The 23,195-nt window shown below is 47.0% G+C and overlaps 1 protein-coding gene across 1 annotated transcript in view; it reads left to right on the top strand.

Moving 5' to 3' along the window:
- The window catches only part of LOC138270134 (extracellular calcium-sensing receptor-like), a 156,287-nt gene that overhangs the window by 23,922 nt on the left and 109,170 nt on the right, over positions 1 to 23,195 (top strand). The window contains exons 2-3 of the mRNA XM_069218847.1: positions 9,708 to 9,992; positions 21,165 to 22,004. Coding sequence (XP_069074948.1) covers positions 9,708 to 9,992; positions 21,165 to 22,004 — 1,125 coding nt within the window. The remainder of the gene's footprint in view (positions 1 to 9,707; positions 9,993 to 21,164; positions 22,005 to 23,195) is intronic.

Below are 23,195 nucleotides of genomic sequence, written 5' to 3' on the forward strand. Positions count from 1 at the left end.
TTGGCCTGTTTGTGAGTGTATGTCAGGGTGTTTGTCACTGTTTTCACTGTCTCACTGGGATCCTGATAGCCAGGCCTCAGTGCTCATAGTGAAAACACTATGGCGGTCATTCTGACCCTGGCGGTCAAAGACCGCCAGGGCGGAGGACCGCGGGAGCACCGCCGACAGGCCGGCGGTGCTCCAATGGGGATTCCGACCGCGGCGGTAAAGCCGCGGTCGGACCGGCACCACTGGCGGGCTCCCGCCAGTGTACCGCTGCCCCATTGAATCCTCCAAGGCGGCGCAGCTTGCTGCGCCGCCGAGGGGATTCCGACCCCCCCTACCGCCATCCAGATCCCGGCGGTCCGACCGCCGGGATCCGGATGGCGGTAGGGGGGGGTCGCGGGGCCCCTGGGGGCCCCTGCAGTGCCCATGCCACTGGCATGGGCATTGCAGGGGCCCCCGTAAGAGGGCCCCTACATGTATTTCACTGTCTGCTGCGCAGACAGTGAAATACGCGAAGGGTGCAACTGCACCCGTAGCACAGCTTCCACTCCGCCGGCTCGATTCCGAGCCGGCTTCATCGTGGAAGCCTCTTTCCCGCTGGGCTGGCGGGCGGTCTGAAGGCGACCGCCCGCCAGCCCAGCGGGAAAGTCAGAATTACCGCCGCGGTCTTTCGACCGCGGAACGGTAACCTGACGGCGGGACTTTGGCGGGCGGCCTCCGCCGCCCGCCAAGGTCAGAATGAGGGCCTATGTTTTCAGTATGTTTGTTATGTGTCACTGGGATCCTGCTGGTCAGGACCCCAGTGCTCATAGGTTTGTGGCCTATATGTATGTGTCACTGGGACCCTGTCACACAGGGCCCCAGTGCTCATAGGTGTGCATGTATATGTTCCCTGTGTGGTGCCTAACTGTCTCACTGAGGCTCTGCTAACCAGAACCTCAGTGGTTATGCTCTCTCATTACTTTCAAATTGTCACTAACAGGCTAGTGACCAATTTTACCAATTTACATTGGCTTACTGGAACACCCTTATAATTCCCTAGTATATGGTACTGAGGTACCCAGGGTATTGGGGTTCCAGGAGATCCCTATGGGCTGCAGCATTTCTTTTGCCACCCATAGGGAGCTCTGACAATTCTTACACAGGCCTGCCACTGCAGCCTGAGTGAAATAACGTCCACGTTATTTCACAGCCATTTTACACTGCACTTAAGTAACTTAGAAGTCACCTATATGTCTAACCTTTACCTGGAAAAGGTTAGGTGCAAAGTTACTTAGTGTGAGGGCACCCTGGCACTGGCCAAGGTGCCCCCACATTGTTCAGAGCCAATTCCCTGAACTTTGTGAGTGCGGGGACACCATTACACGCGTGCACTACATATAGGTCACTACCTATATGTAGCTTCACAATGGTAACTCCGAATATGGCCATGTAACATGTCTATGATCATGGAATTGCCCCCTCTATGCCATCCTGGCATTGTTGGTACAATTCCATGATCCCAGTGGTCTGTAGCACAGACCCTGGTACTGCCAAACTGCCTTTCCTGGGGTTTCACTGCAGCTGCTGCTGCTGCCAACCCCTCAGACAGGCATCTGCCCTCCTGGGGTCCAGCCAGGCCTGGCCCAGGATGGCAGAACAAAGAACTTCCTCTGAGAGAGGGTGTGACACCCTCTCCCTTTGGAAAATGGTGTGAAGGCAGGGGAGGAGTAGCCTCCCCCAGCCTCTGGAAATGCTTTCTTGGACACAGATGTGCCCAATTCTGCATAAGCCAGTCTACACCGGTTCAGGGACCCCTTAGCCCCTGCTCTGGCGCGAAACTGGACAAAGGAAAGGGGAGTGACCACTCCCCTGACCTGCACCTCCCCTGGGAGGTGTCCAGAGCTCCTCCAGTGTGCTCCAGACCTCTGCCATCTTGGAAACAGAGGTGCTGCTGGCACACTGGACTGCTCTGAGTGGCCAGTGCCACCAGGTGACGTCAGAGACTCCTTCTGATAGGCTCCTTCAGGTGTTAGTAGCCTATCCTCTCTCCTAAGTAGCCAAACCCTCTTTTCTGGCTATTTGGGGTCTCTGTCTCTGGGGAAACTTTAGATAACGAATACATGAGCTCAGCCGAGTTCCTCTGCATCTCTCTCTTCACCTTCTGATAAGGAATCGACTGCTGACAGCGCTGGAAGCCTGCAAACCTGCAACATAGTAGCAAAGACGACTACTGCAACTCTGTAACGCTGATCCTGCCGCCTTCTCGACTGTTTTCCTGCTTGTGCATGCTGGGGGGTAGTCTGCCTCTTCTCTGCACCAGAAGCTCCGAAGAAATCTCCCGTGGGTCGACGGAATCTTCCCCCTGCAACCGCAGGCACCAAAAAGCTGCATTACTGGTCCCTTGGGTCTCCTCTCAGCACGACGAGCGAGGTCCCTTGAATCCAGCGACTCTGTCCAAGTGACCCCCACAGTCCAGTGACTCTTCAGTCCAAGTTTGGTGGAGGTAAGTCCTTGCCTCACCTCGCTGGGCTGCATTGCTGGGAACCGCAACTTTGCAGCTACTCCGGCCCCTGTGCACTTCCGGCGGAAATCCTTTGTGCACAGCCAAGCCTGGGTCCACGGCACTCTAACCTGCATTGCACGACTTTCTAAGTTGGTCTCCGGCGACGTGGGACTCCTTTGTGCAACTTCGGCGAGCACCGTTTCACGCATCCTTGTAGTGCCTGTTTCTGGCACTTCTCTGGGTGCTACCTGCTTTAGTGAGGGCTCTTTGTCTTGCTCGACGTCCCCTCTCTCTACAGGTCCAATTTGCGACCTCCTGGTCCCTCGTAGGACACAGCAGCGTCCAAAAACGCCAAACGCACGATTTGCGACTAGCAAGGCTTGTTGGTGTCTTTTCGGCGGGAAAACACTTCTGCACGACTCTTCACGGCGAGAGGGATCAGTCCACCAAAGAAGAAGTCTCTAGCCATTTTCGTTCCTGCAGAAACCTCAGCTTCTTCTGTCCAGAAGAAACTTCTTTGAAACCGCAGCTGGCATTTCCTGGGCATTTGCCCATCTCCGACTTGCTTGTGACTTTTGGACTTGGTCCCCTTGTTCCACAGGTACCCTAGATTGGAAATCCACAGTTGTTGCATTGCTGGTTTGTGTCTTTCCTGCATTATTCCTCTAACACGACTACTTTGTCCTTAGGGGAACTTTAGTGCACTTTGCACTCACTTTTCAGGGTCTTGGGGAGGGTTATTTTGCTAACTCTCACTATTTTCTAATAGTCCCAGCGACCCTCTACAAGGTCACATAGGTTTGGGGTCCATTCGTGGTTCGCATTCCACTTTTGGAGTAAATGGTTTGTGTTGACCCTATCCCTATGTGCTTCCATTGCATCCTATTGTAACGATACATTGTTTGCACTGTTTTCTAGGACTATACTGCATATTTTTGGTATTGTGTACCTATAACTTGTGTATATTTGCTATCCTCATTCTGAGGGTACACTCTGAGATACTTTGGCATATTGTCATAAAAATAAAGTACCTTTATTTTTAGTATAACTGTGTATTGTGTTTTCTTATGATATTGTGCAAGTGACACTTGTGGTACTGTAGGAGCTTCACTCGTCTCCTAGTTCAGCCTAAGCTGCTCTGCTAAGCTACCATTATCTATCAGCCTATGCTGCTAGACACTCTATACACTAATAAGGGATAACTGGGCCTGGTGCAAGGTGCAAGTACCCCTTGGTACTCACTACAAGCCAGCCCAGCCTCCTACATTGGTTGTGCAGCGGTGGGATAATTGCTTTCAGACTACTTAACACTCTTGTCATTGTACTTTTTGTAGGAGACTGGACTGGCTTGTAGTGAGTACCAAGGGGTACTTGCACCTTGCACCAGGCCCAGTTATCCCTTATTAGTGTATAGGGTGTCTAGCAGCTTAGGCTGATAGATAATGGTAGCTTAGCAGAGCAGCTTAGGCTGAACTAGGAGACGTGTGAAGCTACTACAGTACCACAAGTGTCACTTGCACAATATCATAAGAAAACACAATACACAGTTATACTAAAAATAAAGGTACTTTATTTTTATGACAATATGCCAAAGTATCTCAGAGTGTACCCTCAGTGAGAAGATAGGAAATATACACAAGATATATGTACACAGTACTAAAAATATGCAGTATCGTCTTAGAAAACAGTGCAAACAATGTATAGTTACAATAGGATGCAATGGGGACACATAGGGATAGGGGCACCACAAACCATATACTCCAAAAGTGGAATGCGAACCACGAATGGACCCCAAACCTATGTGACCTTGTAGAGGGTCGCTGGGACTATTAGAAAATAGTGAGAGTTAGAAAAATAACCCTCCCCAAGACTCTGCAAAGTGAGTGCAAAGTGCACTAAAGTTCCCCCAAGGACATAGAAGTCCTGATAGAGGAATAATGCAGGAAAGACACAAACCAACAATGCAACAACTGTGGATTTCCAATCTAGGGTACCTGTGGAACAAGGGGACCAAGTCCAAAAGTCACAAGCAAGTCAGAGATGGGCATATGCCCAGGAAATGCCAGCTGTGGGTGCAAAGAAGCTTCTACTGGACAGAAGAAGCTGAGGTTTCTGCAGGAACGAAAAGGGCTAGAGACTTTCCCTTTGGTGGACGGAACCCCCTCGCTGTGGAGAGTTGTGCAGAAGTATTTTCCAGCAGAGAGAACGGCAATAAGCCTTGCTAGCTGCAAATTGTGCGGCTAGCGTTTTTGGACGCTGCTGTGGCCAGGAGGGACCAGGAGGTCGCAAATTGGACCAGGAGGTAGAGGGGACGTCGAGCAAGACAAGGAGCCTCTTAGCAGCAGGTAGCACCCGGACAAGTGCCAGAAACAGGCACTACGAGGATGCGTGAAACGGTGCTCACCCAAAGTTACACAAAGGAGTCCCACGTCGCCGGAGACCAACTTAGAAAGTCGTGCAATGCAGGTTAGAGTGCCGTGGACCCAGGCTTGGCTGTGCACAAAGGATTTCCGCCGGAAGTGCACAGGGGCCGGAGTAGCTGCAAAAGTCGCGGTTCTTAGCAATGCAGTCTAGCGAGGTGAGGCAAGGACTTACCTCCACCAAACTTGGACTGAAGAGTCACTGGACTGTGGGGGCCACTTGGACACAGTTGCTGGATTCGAGGGACCTCGCTCGTCGTGCTGAGAGGAGACCCAAGGGACCGGTAATGCAGCTTTTTGGTGCCTGCGGTTGCAGGGGGAAGATTCCGTCGACCCACAGGAGATTTCTTCAGAGCTTCTAGTGCAGAGAGGAGGCAGACTACCCCCACAGTATGCACCACCAGGAAAACAGTTGAGAAGGCGGCAGGATCAGCGTTACAGAGTTGCAGTAGTCGTCTTTGCTGCTATGTTGCCGTTTTGCAGGCTTCCAGCGCGGTCAGCAGTCGATTCCTTGGCAGAAGGTGAAGAGAGAGATGCAGAGGAACTCTGATGAGCTCTTGCATTCGTTATCTAAAGTTTCCCCAGAGACAGAGACCCTAAATAGCCAGAAAAGAGGGTTTGGCTACCTAGGAGAGAGGATAGGCTAGCAACACCTGAAGGAGCCTATCAGAAGGAGTCTCTGACGTCACCTGGTGGCACTGGCCACTCAGAGCAGTCCAGTGTGCCAGCAGCACCTCTGTTTCCAAGATGGCAGAGGTCTGGAGCACACTGGAGGAGCTCTGGACACCTCCCAGGGGAGGTGCAGGTCAGGGGAGTGGTCACTCCCCTTTCCTTTGTCCAGTTTTGCGCCAGAGCAGGGCTAAGGGGTCCCTGAACCGGTGTAGACTGGCTTATGCAGAAATGGGCACCAAATGTGCCCATGAAAGCATTTCCAGAGGCTGGGGGAGGCTACTCCTCCCCTGCCTTCACACCATTTTCCAAAGGGAGAGGGTGTAACACCCTCTCTCAGAGGAAGTCCTTTGTTCTGCCATCCTGGGACAAGCCTGGCTTGACCCCAGGAGGGCAGAAACCTGTCTGAGGGGTTGGCAGCAGCAGCAGCTGCAGTGAAACCCCAGGAAAGGCAGTTTGGCAGTACCAGGGTCTGTGCTACAGACCACTGGGATCATGGGATTGTGCCAACTATGCCAAGATGGCATAGAGGGGGCAATTCCATGATCATAGACATGTTACATGGCCATATTCGGAGTTACCATTGTGAAGCTACATATAGGCAGTGACCTATATGTAGTGCACGCGTGTAATGGTGTCCCCGCACTCACAAAGTCCGGGGAATTGGCCCTGAACAATGTGGGGGCACCTTGGCTAGTGCCAGGGTGCCCTCACACTAAGTAACTTTGCACCTAACCTTTACTAGGTAAAGTTTAGACATATAGGTGACTTATAAGTTACTTAAGTGCAGTGTAAAATGGCTGTGAAATAACGTGGACGTTATTTCACTCAGGCTGCAGTGGCAGGCCTGTGTAAGAATTGTCAGAGCTCCCTATGGGTGGCAAAAGAAATGCTGCAGCCCATAGGGATCTCCTGGAACCCCAATACCCTGGGTACCTCAGTACCATATACTAGGGAATTATAAGGGTGTTCCAGTATGCCAATGTGAATTAGTGAAATTGGTCACTAGCCTGTTAGTGACAATTTGTAAAGAGAGAGCATAACCACTGAGGTTCTGGTTAGCAGAGCCTCAGTGAGACAGTTAGGCATCACACAGGGAACACATACATATAGGCCACAACCTTATGAGCACTGGGGTCCTGACCAGCAGGGTCCCAGTGACACATAACAAACATACTGGAAACATAGGGTTTTCACCATGAGCACTGGGCCCTGGCTAGCAGGATCCCAGTGAGCCAGTGAAAACACCCTGACATACACTCACAAACAGGCCAAAAGTGAGGGTAACAAGGCTAGAAAGAGGCTACTTTCTCACACCTAGTATAACAACATCATCACTCTGCCCCATAGTATAACAACATTATCACTTGGTCCCATAGTATAACAACATTATCACTCCATCCCATAGTAGAACAACATTAACACTTGGTCACCTAGTATAACAACATAATCACTCAGTCCCATAGTATAACAAAATTATCACTTGGTCCCATAGTATAACAACATTATCACTCATCGCATAGTGTAACAACATTATCACTCACTCCCATAGTATAACGGCATTGTCACACGGTTCCATAGTATATGAACAGTATCACTCAGTCGACATTATCACTCAGTCACATAATATAATGACATTATTATTTGGTCCCATAGTGTAACAACATTATCACTCTGTCCCATAGTATAATGACATTATCACTCAGTCCCATAGTATAACGGCATTGTCACATGGTCCATTAGTATAATAACATTATAACCCGGTCCCATAGTAAAACACCATTATCACTCTGTCCCATATTAAAACAACATTATCACTCATTGCATAGTATAACAACATTAACGCTTGCTCCCGTAGTATAACGGCATTGTCACAGGGTCCCATAGTATAACAACATTATCAGTCAGTCGACATTATCACTCAGTCACATAGTATAATGACATTATCACTCGGTCCCATAGTATAACGACATTATCACTCTGTCCCATAGTATAACAACATTATCACTTGGATTGCGATTCAATTTCTTCATTAGATGAGCAGCAGATTAACCTTCTGGAGTACCAGGGTGTTGTTGGGGAGGTCAATGACCTCTTTACAGGTGAGAGAAGATTCAGGTGTTGACTGTAGGTAAGGGTCCAGTCTTCTCTGGTGGAACAGCTGATTCTATTCTGTTATTGCTTTCTTGTAATGTGTTTCTCTGACATGATGACCTCTCTGTCAACACTGAATGTCAGTGATTTTGCTGTCAACAGAGAGATGGCATCTTCTAGGTTCTTGTCCAGTTAGGTGCTTCAGTTCCACAAGTGTATTAGATGAAAGTAGATTTTGATTTGGTGAGTATTGTGAGCAGAGTTTTGAGCGATTATTGTGTGTCATTATATGATCTAGAGGTTTCTGTGAGTTAGTAAGGATCTTAAGGATGGAGGAGAGGGTGGATCTCTTTGGGTTCTCCACCGTAGACTGCGAGATGTCATACAGTCACACAAAAGGAACTAGAGATGGTGTTTCTTCTTGGCTGGGGTGCTACCTTGAAGATTTAAACATTATCTCGGCTTTGGTTCTTCTCCTGGGCTGCTCTTTATATTGATGCTCTTGTGTCAGGAGCTGTTTACCTCATTAACCTCATGTCTAGTAATTGTTCCTCTGTTGTGCCCACCCACAACTTACTGTTACTTGGGGTGTCATTCGAGCCGTGGAAGCAAATACTGGAAATCATAAGACTGTGGTGAATACCTTTCAGAAATTAGGCTTACTGTGAGAATGTTCACATTTTCTGCACTGGTGTACCGAGCTTTGCCTCTTTGAAACGTGGGAAATGTCCAGGCAAATACCATTTTCTGGTGGTTCTCCCACCTAGCACATAATTGCAATTGGAACAGTAACTCCCATTGACAGGCCCATGGGAGTTAACCAATCATCCATAATGAGGGCCCACATGTAATTCACACATTTGCCCTATTGCTCTTTTGTTGATGTAATTGTAGTGACTAGGGCAGCCTGCGCGTCACACTGGAGCTGTCTTTCCATTGTCGTGAAGTTCATTGGGATCTGTGTGGAGCTATGGAAAGCCACTGGCATTAAAGTCAGATCCTTAATCTGGTAATTCACTGACCTAGTAATGGCTGTTAACAAAAGCTGTTTTCCACTCTTCTCACTGCACCATACAATCATTTCAGGTTGCTCTGCAGGGCTGTCACAGAGCTTGTCAGAGCAATGCTGGAAAGGAGGGAACACATCTTCTGCAGCAGAAGCAAGAGAAGGCGTGGACGTGCATGGTCTAGTAGCGGAAGGGCAGGTATTTATTTTCACATTTAGGACATGTAGTGTATGACTTCTCCATAGCAGTTCAAAGTATGCGTTGCCATGCATAGCATAACATTACAGAGGGGTAAAAAGTGAGTTATGGGGATGCTTTTCACTTGGGGGTTCTCAATGACATCAAAGACGTCTCAACGTTCGCTCTCATTCTCTATTTGTCACTCAGAACCCCTCAGTGAAAAACGTTCTCTGTACTTCACTTCTATCCAAGCCCCGTGGCTCAGGACAGCTCAGCAAATGACCTTGCTACGCTTCCCTGTGCCACCAGGGAAGGGCAGAAATGTGCTGTTATCTACACGATATGGCACATTTCTGTCCTCCCCCCTACACTGGTGAAAAAATTGCTACCATGCATCAACACAGGCACCTTTGCACCGTGGTGTGAGGGTATCTGCACTGTAGGGAAGATTGTTTTTGTGCAAGAGGGACACCTTCCTGCACAAAAACAATCAAAGAAGGTAATTTCCTCCTCCTATGTGTGCTGCAGAATGCAGAAAGGGGAAAAACAGGGAGAAATAAAGACATGTCTTCCTGTTGCATCACTTTTACGCCACCCCTAGGGAACACCCACATAACACCCATGGAAATTCCCTCCCTGACTCAAAGTAAGGAAATGCAGCGACTTGCATGGCCTTGCATTGCTCCATATCTACAAGGCCATGTTAAGCCACAGAAAGTGCCACAAAAGTGACGCACTGGGACGCAAGCCACTTATAAATATGGACCTACATGTATTAGGTACTTCAGATATCACTACTAGGCGGTCACTTTTCACAATACCACAGTATCATACTTAATACAATGAAAACCCTTTGCTAGTTTTCAGATCCGGTACTACAGGGACATCCTGGTCATGCTGTTTGCTGCTTCTGAGATAAATGAGGACCCGGATCTTCTGCCGTACACAACCCTGGCTCTGAGGATCGCGGACTCCTGCATGAGTGAGATGAGAGCCCAGGAGGGGATCATTTCAATGCTCACTGGGAAGGAGCAGCCGGTTCCTAACTACCAATGCCAGCCTCAGTCAACCCCGTTTGGGTTTGTTGGAGGAATTGCATCTTCAGTTTCTATAGCGATGTCCAATTTACTAGACGTCCACCGGATCCCGCAGGTATGATTTTTTTAGATTGGAAGATTTTATCCATTATAGTGTGATTTTATATTTGTCTTATAATGACTTGTCCAGCTGTCTTTACAGAGCATGGGTCTGTGGTTGCCACTACAGAGGACAGGACCCTGTTTGTAGTTGTTAAACATGGTCTTTTGGAGGAGCATGGGTCTGTGGTTATCACTAAAGGCCATAGATCGTGTGGTGTTTCTCACTGCAGGGCATGCGTCTGAAGATCTTGTTGTATAGCATGGGTGTCTGTTTCCCACTGAAGAACACAGGACTGCAGTTATAGCTGTCAGAGCATGGTAATATGTTTATTTGCCACAGATACCACAAATGCTCACTCAGAGTCACTCTTTGTAGTCAGACTTCATGATTAGAACAATGTGCGCCTAGAACTTCTGATTTCCACACAGAGACTGCAGCATACATGTAACACTTGAGTCAGAAGGGTGACCCAGACCAGACTCCATAGGCATACCTCTCCTGCCCTGCAGAGCTTCAGGTATCCCACTGTGAAAAGTTTGTTCTTTTCACCTGCAGACAGTCGAACAACATTGAATGAGTGGCTTCCATTTTTCCATTGACATGAGCCAGGCACTAAAGGCTGCTTGGCAGTGATGTTACCTGGAGCCTGCACCGTTCCTTCTGCCAGGCCCAGACTTCAGGCTTCATTTGCTTCCCCTGTGATGCTTAAAGATGGCAGGTGAAACTAACACAGGGAATCCAGCTTTAAACATAAGGTGCCTTGTTATGTTCTGTCATGCAGACTTGTAGAGCACACTATCACCCTGGAGGGTATTGTGGCGCTGAACAGGTATCTAGCCTAGGGCCTAGTAGGACTACTCAGAAAGCCAGAACTCCATCTTCTTGTGGAAACGCAAAAGTGAGGAGGAGGCTCTCATGCGTTGGGGCAGGTCGTTCCACGCCTAAGAGCGATGTAGAAGAAGGCTTGACAGTGGGATCTCATTTTCCACATGCGTTGAATGAGTGTGGACAAGCTAAGAGGTGTGGAAGGTTGGTGAAAGTAGGTGTTATTGTTGAGGTATGCTGGCCCATTGTTATGCAGCACTTTGAAAGTGTGGGTGTGGAGTTTGAGTTGTGCTTGTCTATGAACTGGGAGCCAGTGGAGCACCTTCAGGTGTGTGGTGTGATGTGAGTGCGTCGTGGGAGGTGTAGACTGTCCCTGAGGCTTCTGGGGAGTTTTTTGTTAACACCAGCATTGTGGGTTACCGTAGTCCAGCTTACTTGCTCTAATGCTACATTATATGCTTTCCTTTTCCCTATTTCCACCAGGCTCAAACATTTGATCGACTGTGAGGGTTCTTATAAACAATCCATAGTATTGGCGGTGATTGAGTGGGAACTCCATAGGTGACTCTTTGTACACTTACTGCCTTAAAGTCATTTAAATGTAAGAATAATTTTTAAAAAGAAAAAATGGTTTCCTCGCCCCGTCACATTGGTGATTGTAAGATAGTAGGTTGTTAGTTGTATGTGATTTGAGTCACAAAGGATGAGACTGCAATCGTCCGTTCCCTTGGCTTCAAGTGTTACTTTAACACCCTTGACTTTCTCAGAGTAGTGAGGTCAAGGCCTAGTCAGAGGTTGATGTGAGGATTGGGACCACAGTCCTCAGACATGGAATAAACACTTTCAGTCAATGCTTCTTGTAAAAAGAAAAGTACATTATTACACACATACTGTACATTCATTTGCAAATGTATAAATGATTGACAGGTGACATTATGGTGACACCGTCTTGCAGTGTACACCTAAGAAAATCCTAAACCCTAAAACCACTTTACTCCCCCCTCCATGTGTGATGAATGCTATGGAATGGAGTTCAGGTAGTAAAGGCTTTATCAAGATGTAATCATAACAATAACAGCAGAAAGGGTAATCAGACGATCACTGCAGCAATATTACATAAATGAAAAATAGTGCCTGCTTCCGATAGCCCTCTGTGTGAGGGATCATAGCCCGTTATCACCGTTCTCATTGCTAATAAAGCATTTCAACTTTGAACATAATATGGGACCTGATTTAATTTGATGTACGGGTAACTCCGTCATAAAACGTGATGGATATCCTGTCCGCCACATTATATCTCCAAAGGATATAATGGAATCGTAATACAGCAGATGCCACATTTGTGATGGCGTATCCCCCTCTGCCGAGATCTAAATCAGGCCCTAGTGTGAGTCTTTTACCTTCTTTTAACCTGATGCCTTAGTCTCATAGCCCAAGAACACAGGTGCCTGAACTGTAGCTCCCTTGTAACAAAACTTCCAAATTTGAGGGGTGCTTGTAAATGTTGAAAAAGGTTCCCCATATCATTAATCCTCTGATCTGGGTTACTCTAGCCGGGGTTTCAAAATAGTCCCACCACAGGAAAGCCATATATATATATATATATATATATATATATATATATATATATATATATATATATATATAGATAGATACATATATATATACATACATATATATAGATAGATATCTATCGCTTTCTATATATGTAGCCTGCCTTCTGGCCTTATCGGACAAACCTTCCCAAATGCCATCAGTACATAGCCAGCTCTTTTATGCAGCTACAGGCTACACTGGTTCTCTTTTATTTATTTTTTAAACTCGTGGGTGCTCATTCACCACTGTGGGGACCCAGGTCTTTCCAGGCAGAGAAGTGGGTGCGAACCCCAGACCCTGGTGGCTCCCTGCCTGGTCAACACTGCTTTTCTGTTCCGGAGAGGAAACTGTCAGTCTCTGTCTCCTGCCTGCTGCCAGTACAGCCGGATTCCTGTAGCACCGTGTCTCCCCGCTGCCCAGGAAGGGCACAGAGAGCAGGAGCCTGCGCACTAAGGTGCTTCTGGGGCACTGCAACATATCCCCGTGGCCACTGGGACAAATGAACAAATGAACCCTAGAGACTCTCCACATCCCTCCCCGATGATCCTGTTTTTGCATCAACTTTAGGACTTTGACCCTTCCTGGGGTATTCAGAGAACAATGGAGCAGAAGCCTCTCATCCTGCTCCCCACGAGGATCTGCAAGGCCCAAAGACCGCTTCTCAGCCAGATCTGCTGACAGTTCTCCCACCAAGGAAGATAACTAAGGTTGTATTCTGTGGCCCCATTTGGCCTCTTTTTATGGTGATTTTAGTATTTGCTTCTAGCTGTAGCCATTAAGTACCAGGAGAGTCTTTTTCAGGGCTCTGGGTTGCTAACATTTTGAAAGTGCCGTAAGAGCTATTTGTACTGTGCTCCCTCTGATGAGGGAGTGCTTAAGACCTCCTTCATGCACCTTCTGATCAGTCCTCTTCCTAGTGGTTCATGGACTCATCTCAGCCTGGGGTCTTGTATACCAGCACAAGGCAGAATACGCTCCCATCCTAAATTCCTATGTCCCAGGGCTTCCTAACCACTTGTACAATATCTGTATGTCACCTGGAGTCAGGAGGCTCCCTCTGATGGAGGTCTCCCATCTACAGGTCCAGTCCCCAGACTTTTGTATGGCCCCCAGGAAAGCCAGCACGAGAGGGGACGGGTTCTAGGAACCTATTGTGTGGAGACAATTTCACTCCCCAGGTGGCCAGCAGAGAAATGAACAGGGTTAGCTAACACCAGAATCTAATTTAGGAGGTGGCTCAGACAATTATGAAAAACCTAGAGTACCATAAAAATGCATATATGAGAAACGCTATGTAATATTTGCACACTGAATACATGTTTGCCATGAAACAGGTGCATCAACCTCATCTCTAGGCCTAACTTTGCCTGTACTTGGGTGAAGCTTTTGCCCATAGTGTACTTTACAACCAGAGAGGATGTGGCTTGGCAAGGGGATGTCCAGACGTGGGTCCTGTGCTCACTGTGCAACTGGAACCAAGCTATGCCCAACTGTAAAGCCACAATCAGCGTGAAACTGGCCTTGAATTGCTTGGGTTCTAATTCGGAGAGGACCGGCCCTGGCAGTTCTGACAGGACTGTTCCTATCAGAGCTAAAGAGCCATTCCAAATCACCTTAAAAACAGACCAGATCCTAACCTTATTGAAAAAAGAGTGGGATGTCCCATCACCCAAAAATCTTTCATTGGGATTACTCCATGTCTCCACTTTCTTCCCCCATCCTCATCAACGTCTGCAAGGAACCGCTTGGAAAGCTACTCTGTGACCAGGCATCAAGTGCCATCAATGAGCAGATGATATATAAGTCAGTCCAAAGGTCTCTTAGAGAACGACAGTGTAGGAAACTACAGTATAGCTACACCACCATGATGTTAAAGTTATAGGTATAAGGAGGCTTTAAAGAAATATTACTGAAAGGCAGAATTGAAAGGGATGTGACCAACTCCAGAGAAATCTTTAAAATTCTGCAAAGCTTTATGTTCCTTGAAGGCAGTTCTAGGCTTCAGGAACCCTCGTAAGAATGGTGTGAATAGTTGGCATACTACTACCAGAATAAGAATATCAGTGTTCACGCCAGTCTCTCCTCGAATATGCAGTCTGAGAAGACTAATTTGGAAAGAATGTACTTTGGATCGACACATATTTCCACTGTGACTCTATCCAGGTTCAAAGCCATTTCCCTGAAAGGATCATTTACTGTTATACATGGCCTAAAATCCAGCTTCCCAGCAGACTCTTGCCACCCTAACATGCTGTTGCTTGCGGCACTTGTGATCAATCCCTTGGCCAGAAAACTCCTAAGTGATTCTTTATCAGCAGCAACAGTGCCTCACGCCTGGAAATAAGACAACAATCTGCCTTCATTGAAGAAACCCAAGACAGACCCAAGTGAACAATCCATCTAGACCCATATCTCTGATTCCAGCTACACACGTGAGTCAGTAAGGCTTTGGGTCCAGCTTTAGCACAGGGACAGCGCCAGTCCAGGTCACAGATTACATCCGGTGCACGCTGGATGTCAGAGGGAAGACAGTGCTGATTATGTGAAATCTTTCAGCGGCCTTCCATACGGTACCCCAGGCCGCACTCCTAGCCAGTCTTCACGCACTGGAGGGAGAGGTCAAGGGGTCTGGACTCCTCCTTTCTCATCTGAGTTCCGTGAGTAACGAGTGGGGGTGCCTCAGGGTTTCGCTCTGATCCCCGCCTTATTTAACATTTAACTTACTCCACTCGCCCTACTTGCCAAGGACCTGGGAGCAAAAATAATTTCCTATGCTGATGACCCCAAGTTACTTTTCTCCTGAGATAGACAACAGGGTTCCCTGGTGATAAGATCAGAGCCTGCCTGTCAGCCATCTTTCAGTGGCTCACACAACATCAGCTCAAACGCAATGCAATGCAGAAAATACCAAGCTGCTTTTCTTTAGCATGGAGCACCTGCAACATCGCAGTGCTATTGGCCTTCAGACGCCCCCTCTCCTGGGGGGCAGGGAAATTCAGGAAAGAATCTGGCCATTCAATTTGATGACTGCCTTTCTTTTGTACCACAGGTTGACATGGTGGTAGGGACCTACTTTGGACTGGTGCATATCTGAAGGACGTTTTTACACTTTCTCTAGCTGGTCACTCAGGCTTTAATAATATCAAGGTTGGATGTTGGAATGCCTCCTTGAATATTTGCCAATAAGTTGTAGGTGGTCCAAAATGCAGGAGCTTGCACTCTCTTGGCCTTGCCTCTGAGAGTGCATGTCCCCACATCTAATGGCTCTTCATTGGCTCCCTATAAAAAAGAGGATTTCATTTAAGACTTTTGGTCCGCAGAGCCCCTCATCAGACTGGCGCAGGGTACCTTCGGACGAGGATTAGTTTCTATGCCCCTTCAAGGTGCCTACGCCTTCCAATGCCTTTTTGCTGAAAAATGTAAGGATCCAGCGTTCTAGGGTCGGTGGCAGGTCCTTCTCCTTTTTAGGACCTTTGGCTTGGAATAAACTTCTTCTGGAGTAGTGGCCATCACAACACCTCTCAGTTAAGGTTTAATGGATTAGGCTCTACTTGACAGTGTCAGAGGAGCAGAGCATCAGGATACTCCTCGGAGTGCCTTTTCATTTCATTTCACTTGAGCTACGAAATCCAGCGACTGGAAACCATCCTTTATCTTATCCAAAGCTGTTTGTCCAATGTCTGTGTTAACCACACCCTGACCAAGAGATGATTTCTCTTTAGCATAAAATGATAGCAGATAAGAGACGGATTATCTGACATTAATCTGGATGGCTTTATCACCCATCCCTCAGCACAGTCCTCTCCATCAACAAACACATCATCAAGGAAATCAAGACAGTGTGGTACCAACACTTCCACCTGAAATAAATGAAACCTTTCCTACCTGTGCCAGACTGCAGAATCACAGTCCAAGCCTGATTCCACTCTCACCTGGATGAAGCAATGGGCCAGATGTACGTAGATACAATTTTGCATTTCCTAAATAGCGACTTCATAGAAATCGCTATTTAGGAAACTCAACTTGCTTTGTACCAAGATACAGATTTTCTAATAGCGAATCCTACAAAGTAGGAATCACTATTAGGAAATCACAAATAAGAAATCCCATCCCATTTGTGTCATTGGTCCAGTTTTGCATGTCCCAAATACAGTAGTGATTTCCTGTTAGGAAATCACTATTTGAGAAATGCAAAACTACAGGATGGCTATGAGTAAAAGACCCCGGAGGTGCACCCCAATGATAGGGGTGCACCTGTAGAGCATGCGTGTGTTCTGTTGCACTTTAAAAATCATTTTTGGATACTGTTTTTTAAAATTGCACATCGTTACCATTGACTTGTAGTCTTGCTAATTTCATTTGCTAAATGTCGAATTCGGATTAAGAAAATGCTTTATACATTTCAATAGGAATGGCACATAGGTAATCCCTATTTGCGATTTCCTTTTCAGAGGATCTCAAATTCTGATTTCTACTGGGTAGAAATTGCAATTTGAGATTCCCTAAAGGGCTTTGTACATCTCAGAAGCCCATTTTGCTTTTCTTAATGGCTTAAAATAGTGATTCGGACCGTTAAAAAGTGCAAAATGACTTTGTACATGTGACCCATAGTCCTGCACAACGGATTAAACACATGACACTTGTGCACCTCAAAACTTTGCTATTATCACCCCAATTATCAAGGAACATCATTGGGGCCCCTCCAAACACCCTATTTTCAGCACCACCACAATCAATACCCCTGCATACCTTGCATAGGACAAAAGCACTGGCAAAGCCAATAGGTTTTGGTTCGAAAAGTCAGTTATTGGCTTTGCCAGTGTTTTCATAACAGTAGCTGCGTGAGAAGACATGCATCATTCCCTCTCATGACACCAACATCTTTTCCTATGATAATGACACACAACTCATTTTCTCCCTAATGGAGAAGACGCCTGGTACCAGGATCAAGTTCAATGCCTGCATGACTGAAATCACATGTATCATAATTCTTGCCCGAGTCCGTGTTTAAAAGTGAGTGTAGGGTGTGCTGTCTCCCTTGTGGAGGTGGCAGACCAAGAGGAGGGGGCACATGAACTATCATTGGGCACAATTTCGATTGAGGTTGGACCAGCTCTGAGATCGAGGCCCACCTCCACCCACAGGCACCTACCTGCACCTCATCCCTGGTGGCCTAGTGGCCATCTTTTTCTGTCTGTCTTTGTCTTTTCTGCTATTTCCTATTTTTTCACAATTTTTCACTCTTTTTGTCTACTTGTCTGTTTTTCTCCTCTTCCTTTTGCACTCTGTGCTGTTCCCCCAACTCCCTCCCTGCTGCTGCTTCCCCTGGGGCCCTGTCCCCCTCTCTGCAAAGTACTTTCCCACTCTTTCACCTCCCTGCTGACCAGCCCCTCCCTCCTCCTTCCCCTTCTTAATGGTGGCTGCTGCACAGCCGCACGCAGGGTGCAAGCCGCTTGTGCGCCAAAGGCAAGCCCGTCTGTGCCTGGACCATGTCGGGCAACACGAACCGTGGTTCTTGCATCACCTGTCAGTACAATGCTGAAACTCTGCACACCCTGAACCCCAGAAGATCCCCAGTCTGACACCTAGCCGACCCAAAGACAACGCGAACGACTCCACACGCACCCTGCACTGCTGGATCACAGAATGTGCCGACAGCATAGCCCGCCTCAGAAAACCCGCCAGAAACCAACACCGCAAGAAACCAAACTGGTTCATGACAAAACTCCAAGAGTCTAAACCAACCTGCAGAAGATTGGAACGAAAGTTGAGAAACAGCAAAAGAACTAAATACCACACAGCGTACAAAATCTCAGTCACCATGCACCTCCAGTTCATCAGAGCCTCTAAGAAAGCTGCCATTTAGGAAGGCATTAGCACCAATGCACAAAACAGTAAAGAGCTCTTCATTATAGTCAAGGAATTCACAAATCCCGGAACTGACACCTCAGACACACCGCCCAAAGACCTATGTGACGACCTCACCACCTTTTTTCATCAAAACATTCAGGACATATACGAAGAATACTGCCCACCAGCACCACCACAGACCCCACGCTGCACCAGATCCTGAACCATTGGGCCCCTATCACCACAAAGACAGCGGGGCACCCTCAACCCTATGCCCACATCACATTTTCAACCTGACCAGCACCACAATCGCATCAGAGCTCTGCCAGACTATCAGTCGCTCCATTGAAACAGCCACCTTCCCATCCGACTGAAAGCATGCAGAAATCAACCCACTCCCGACGAAACCCTCTGCCAACCTAAGGGATTTGAAGAATTACAAAGTCATCTCTCTGCTCCCCTTCCCAGCCAAGGTAATTGAAAAGGTCATCAACATGCAACTAACCGAGTTCTTTGAAGCAAACCACGTCCTAGATCCCTCCCAGTCCAGATTCTGGAGCAACCACAGCATCAAAACTGCCCTTCTTGCAGCCACTGATGACATCCGTGCCATACTGGACCATGGAGACATGACACAGCTGCCTAATCCTCCTTGACCTCTCAGTCTCGTTTGACACAGTCTCCCACTCCACCCTCTGCACCAGACTCCACAACGCTGGCATCTGCAGTAAAACACTGGACTGGATTTGATCCTTCCTCACCCGAAAAACCCAGAGTGTCAGATTCCTGTCGTTCACCTCAGCACCCAAAGAAACTTGCTGCGGAGTACCTCAGGAATCCTCGCTAAGCCCGACCCTCTACAACTTATACATGCCCCGCTTGCTAAAATTGTCAGAGAGCACAGCCTAAACATTGTATCCTATGCCAATGATACCCAACTGGTCCTCTCCTTGACCAGCGACCAACAGCCAGGAGACCAGTCGCCACCTGGATGGAAACCAGATGCCTCAAACTCAACTCAGACAAGACAGAGATCCTTGTAATTGGCTCTACCCCCTCTGCCTGGGACGACTCCTGGTGGCAAACCACCCTAGGAATTGCCCTCACCAACCAGGCATGCACCCTGGGCATCATCCTGGATTCCACACTCTCCATGACCCGCCAAGCTAACTCCATCTCATTGTCTTGCTTCCACACCCTGCGACTATGTAGGAAGATTTTCAAGTGGGTCCCTACCAAGACAAGAAGGACTGTCACCCACAAGCCTGTCAGCAGCAGACTAGACTACGGCAACGCACTCTAGGCCACCATCACAAAGAAGCTCCAAACAAAGACTATGGATAATCCAGAACACAGCAGCCGGACTCATCCTGGACAACCACCCACTTCAGAGACGTGCACTGGCTCACAGTTGACAAATGCATGACATACAAGGCAGCTCTGATCCTCCCAACTCGCCATCGCTGCCCTCGCCGACATCCCCAGAATCAGAGCACAGATGGAAGTAGATCCTTCTCTTATCTTGCAGCCGAGGCGGGAACACGCTCCCACTCAACCTCAGGCCACCACGCTGAAGAAGTTCAGAAAGGTTTTTAAGATCTGGCCTTTCCAGGTAGCAGCACGCCCGAAAAGCTCCTTGAGACCCCACGGTTGATTAGTCGCACTTTACAAGTGATTGATTGATTGTTTGATTGATGGATTTCAAGTGAAGTGGTACTCATTACAAAGTTGGCACGAGGTGTTATGGGTGAATTCATGAGTCTAAAAAGTAACGCTGACTGACAGGGATCTTTCTCAATTTAATGATGCTGGTATGTGGTTTTGAGAGCCTTGGTGGTTTTTACTAAGTTTTTACAAGTGCATACTACTGTAATTTAAAAATAAGATTTTTGTATGTTTGTCCATTTTTTGTTTTGGTTCTTCAGCTTCATGGTGGCTTTACATCTTTGAGGTCTGGTGAAAGGTGGATAGATTATCCATCCAAGACTTCCATGCTAACAAGAAGGATGCAAAAGGCTTTTCAGAACAGAGCTTTCCAGATAGAGAAGGCTTAAGTCAATTGGCTAAAAACTGTTTTCACTGCTGCTCATTGATTGAAGGATACACGTGCCTCAATGCTCAGGAGGCAGGAGCAGGAGGTCTATATGAATCAACAATTGTGGGAGAAGTAAACTGTACAAAGAGGAGCTCAGCCCAAACACTTGAAGTCATAGAATATACTTTTACTCTCTGTAATGGTAGAAGATGGAATCAAGTGTATGTCCGGTGGTATGTATAGGACCATGAGGACATCTTCCAAGACTCACGTCTTTTAGATCTTGGATTAGTAGCTCTGACACTGTGAATGATTGAGCATCAATTCATACTAAAACATCATCAACGATGGCAAGTGATATGTAGCGTGTAGCACTTACCGAAGAAAGATCAATTAAAGTCGTGATGTGTTGTTTATTATAGCTTAGGAGCGGGTAAACAACTACAAATGCTGTTATTCATTTTTGGAGACATTTTCAGTAGTGCATCTAAACATTCCCAGCATACCCTATGAAGAAAGCCGACATAGAAGTGTGACTTGTAAAGAATCTCAATCTTCTCTGTCCTTTCAAAGTGCAGATAGTAATAGCCAGTGGGAATAAGGTCAGAACAAACAACATTTACCCTGGAGTAAAGCCTAGTCTCAGTCAGTAGGAAAATTAACGTCTTATGATGACAGGAAATCAGAAATTTGAACTTGGTGTAGAAATGCTGGCTATATATAAAGAAGACAGCTAAGTGTTCAGTTGGGAATGAAAGATAACCACCTTGGCTATTCACACATTGAAGAGCCGATGGCCTCTTAATGTTCAGTAGCCAGGTGGTTCTGGAGTGTTCCGCATCTGGTGTCACAGATTCTAATTGTTACTTCCTCTTTAGATCAGCTATGCAGCACAGCACGATGCCCTGAGTGACAAGATCCGGTTCCCATCCTTTCTTCGCACTGTCCCACATCGGAGTCCTCAGTCCAAAGTACTTGTCAAGATAGTCCAGCACTTTCGATGGACCTGGATAGGAATTGTGACCTCAGATTATGATGTTTGCTACACAACAATGAAGGCAGTGAAGGAGGATGTGGAGAGGACAGGAGTTTGTGTGTCTTTCTGGGAGAAAATTCATGACACGTACACCAAGGAAAAGATGAGGAGCATTGCTGAGAGGATAAGGAGCTCCACTGCCAAAGTAATTATCTGTGACTGTTTTGAGATGGACTTTAAACCCCTTCTGCAGGAGCTGGTTGACTTGAATATATCTGATAAACTGTGGATTTTATCAACTACTGTTACGCTTACTCCAAGTTATTTTCCAAAGTCCTCCTTGAGCATATTGAATGGCTCCTTGGTGTTGGTCCTGCATGCCCCAGATATGCCCCAGTTCAAGGTATTCTTAGACAGCATTCATCCTTTCAGATATCCTGAAGACATTTTCATCACTTCCTTCTGGGAGACAGCTTTTCACTGCAATTGGGTAGAAAATGCCAGCTCTCCAGTGGTAGTGCAGTGGGAAGCTAGGGGTGATAAGCTGCCATGCACAGGAACAGAGATGATGAATGACATAGAATCATTGTTTGTGCTGTCTGATATGAGTTATACTTACCACACATACCTGGCAGTCTATGCCCTGGCATGGGCTCTGCAGGACGTGATGTTGTGCCGCCCTGGGAAGGGACCATTCCTGAATGGCAGCTGTGCGGATGTTGAACAACTGGAGCCATGGCAGGTAAGATGACAATGGATGCCTAACTCTGTCATCACATTAGACCCCCCCAAACCATTCCTCCACTTCATGGAGATCACAAGCCCTAGTTAAAGGTCTATGATATAGTCTTGAATGTTTTTGCTGGGACTTTGTCACAGAGTTTTAGCTTAGGGAAAGATTGCTGACTGTAGGAGATTGGGTTACTGGTGAATGGATGTGGAGGGTAAAGCCCCACTCAAGCAGCAATCACAATTCTTGCCATGGTGAAACACAAGAAAACCCCAAATTAACCTATGCTTACCTGTCTGGTAGGTTGGCACAAACGCAGTCAGGCTTAACTTAGAGGCAATGTGTGAAGTATTTATGAAGCACTTCAAATAGTAATGGTGTGGAAATACAATACAAGAAAAAGAGTAATAGAGTACAATTTAATAAATTATTTGTGACCAAAATATCAAAAATACAATAAGAAGAACCAGAGATATGCAAATTTAAAGTTTTAAGGGAAAAATATGCTTAAAAACACAAAGCCCAACTGTAGTTATCTGATTGCACCGGGCGGGGCCAAAGTCACAAGTTTAGGTCGAACATGATGGACTACCGTCCAGATACAGGGTCGAAGTTAGTCCCACTGAACAAAGTACCTTTGTCCTAGTTGTGGAGCACTGTGAGATACAGCGTCGAGGATGAGTCAAGCTGCAGCAGTTCCAAGGGGGTGCGGCAGCAATGTGAGGTCCTGCATCAGAGATGCGGTATCCAGCAGCAGGTCTAATCAGCCCGTCAACGGGGCTTGCAATACGAGGTCCTGCATTGTCATTGTCATTGAGGATGCCATCAAGTAAAATATACGTGCCAATAGGATATAAGCTTATTTTACCATGTTTAAAGAAAAGACTACAAGTCCTTTAGCAATGGTCAGACATGGGAAAGTGCTCAGAGTCCTAAAATCCATCAAAAGCAGGGTTAGAAAACAGGAAGATGAGGCAAAAGGTTTGGGGATGCCCCTGCAGAAAGCGCCCACCCCAACATGACCACCCTCCAGTCAAAAGTCATGGTAGACTAATCAGTGCTTTGATTGGCTTCCCTGCTCAGGCAATAGAGCACGGATGAAGGCCTTTTTTGCAGGGGCACTTGTCAGTTGTATGCCTCTCTGAAATGAGATGGAACCTGTTGGAAGGTGGGTCATTAGTTGTGTGGTCTGTACAAGTAATA

The sequence above is a fragment of the Pleurodeles waltl genome, chromosome 2_1, assembly GCF_031143425.1.
Source record: "Pleurodeles waltl isolate 20211129_DDA chromosome 2_1, aPleWal1.hap1.20221129, whole genome shotgun sequence".
Lineage (NCBI taxonomy): Eukaryota > Metazoa > Chordata > Amphibia > Caudata > Salamandridae > Pleurodeles > Pleurodeles waltl.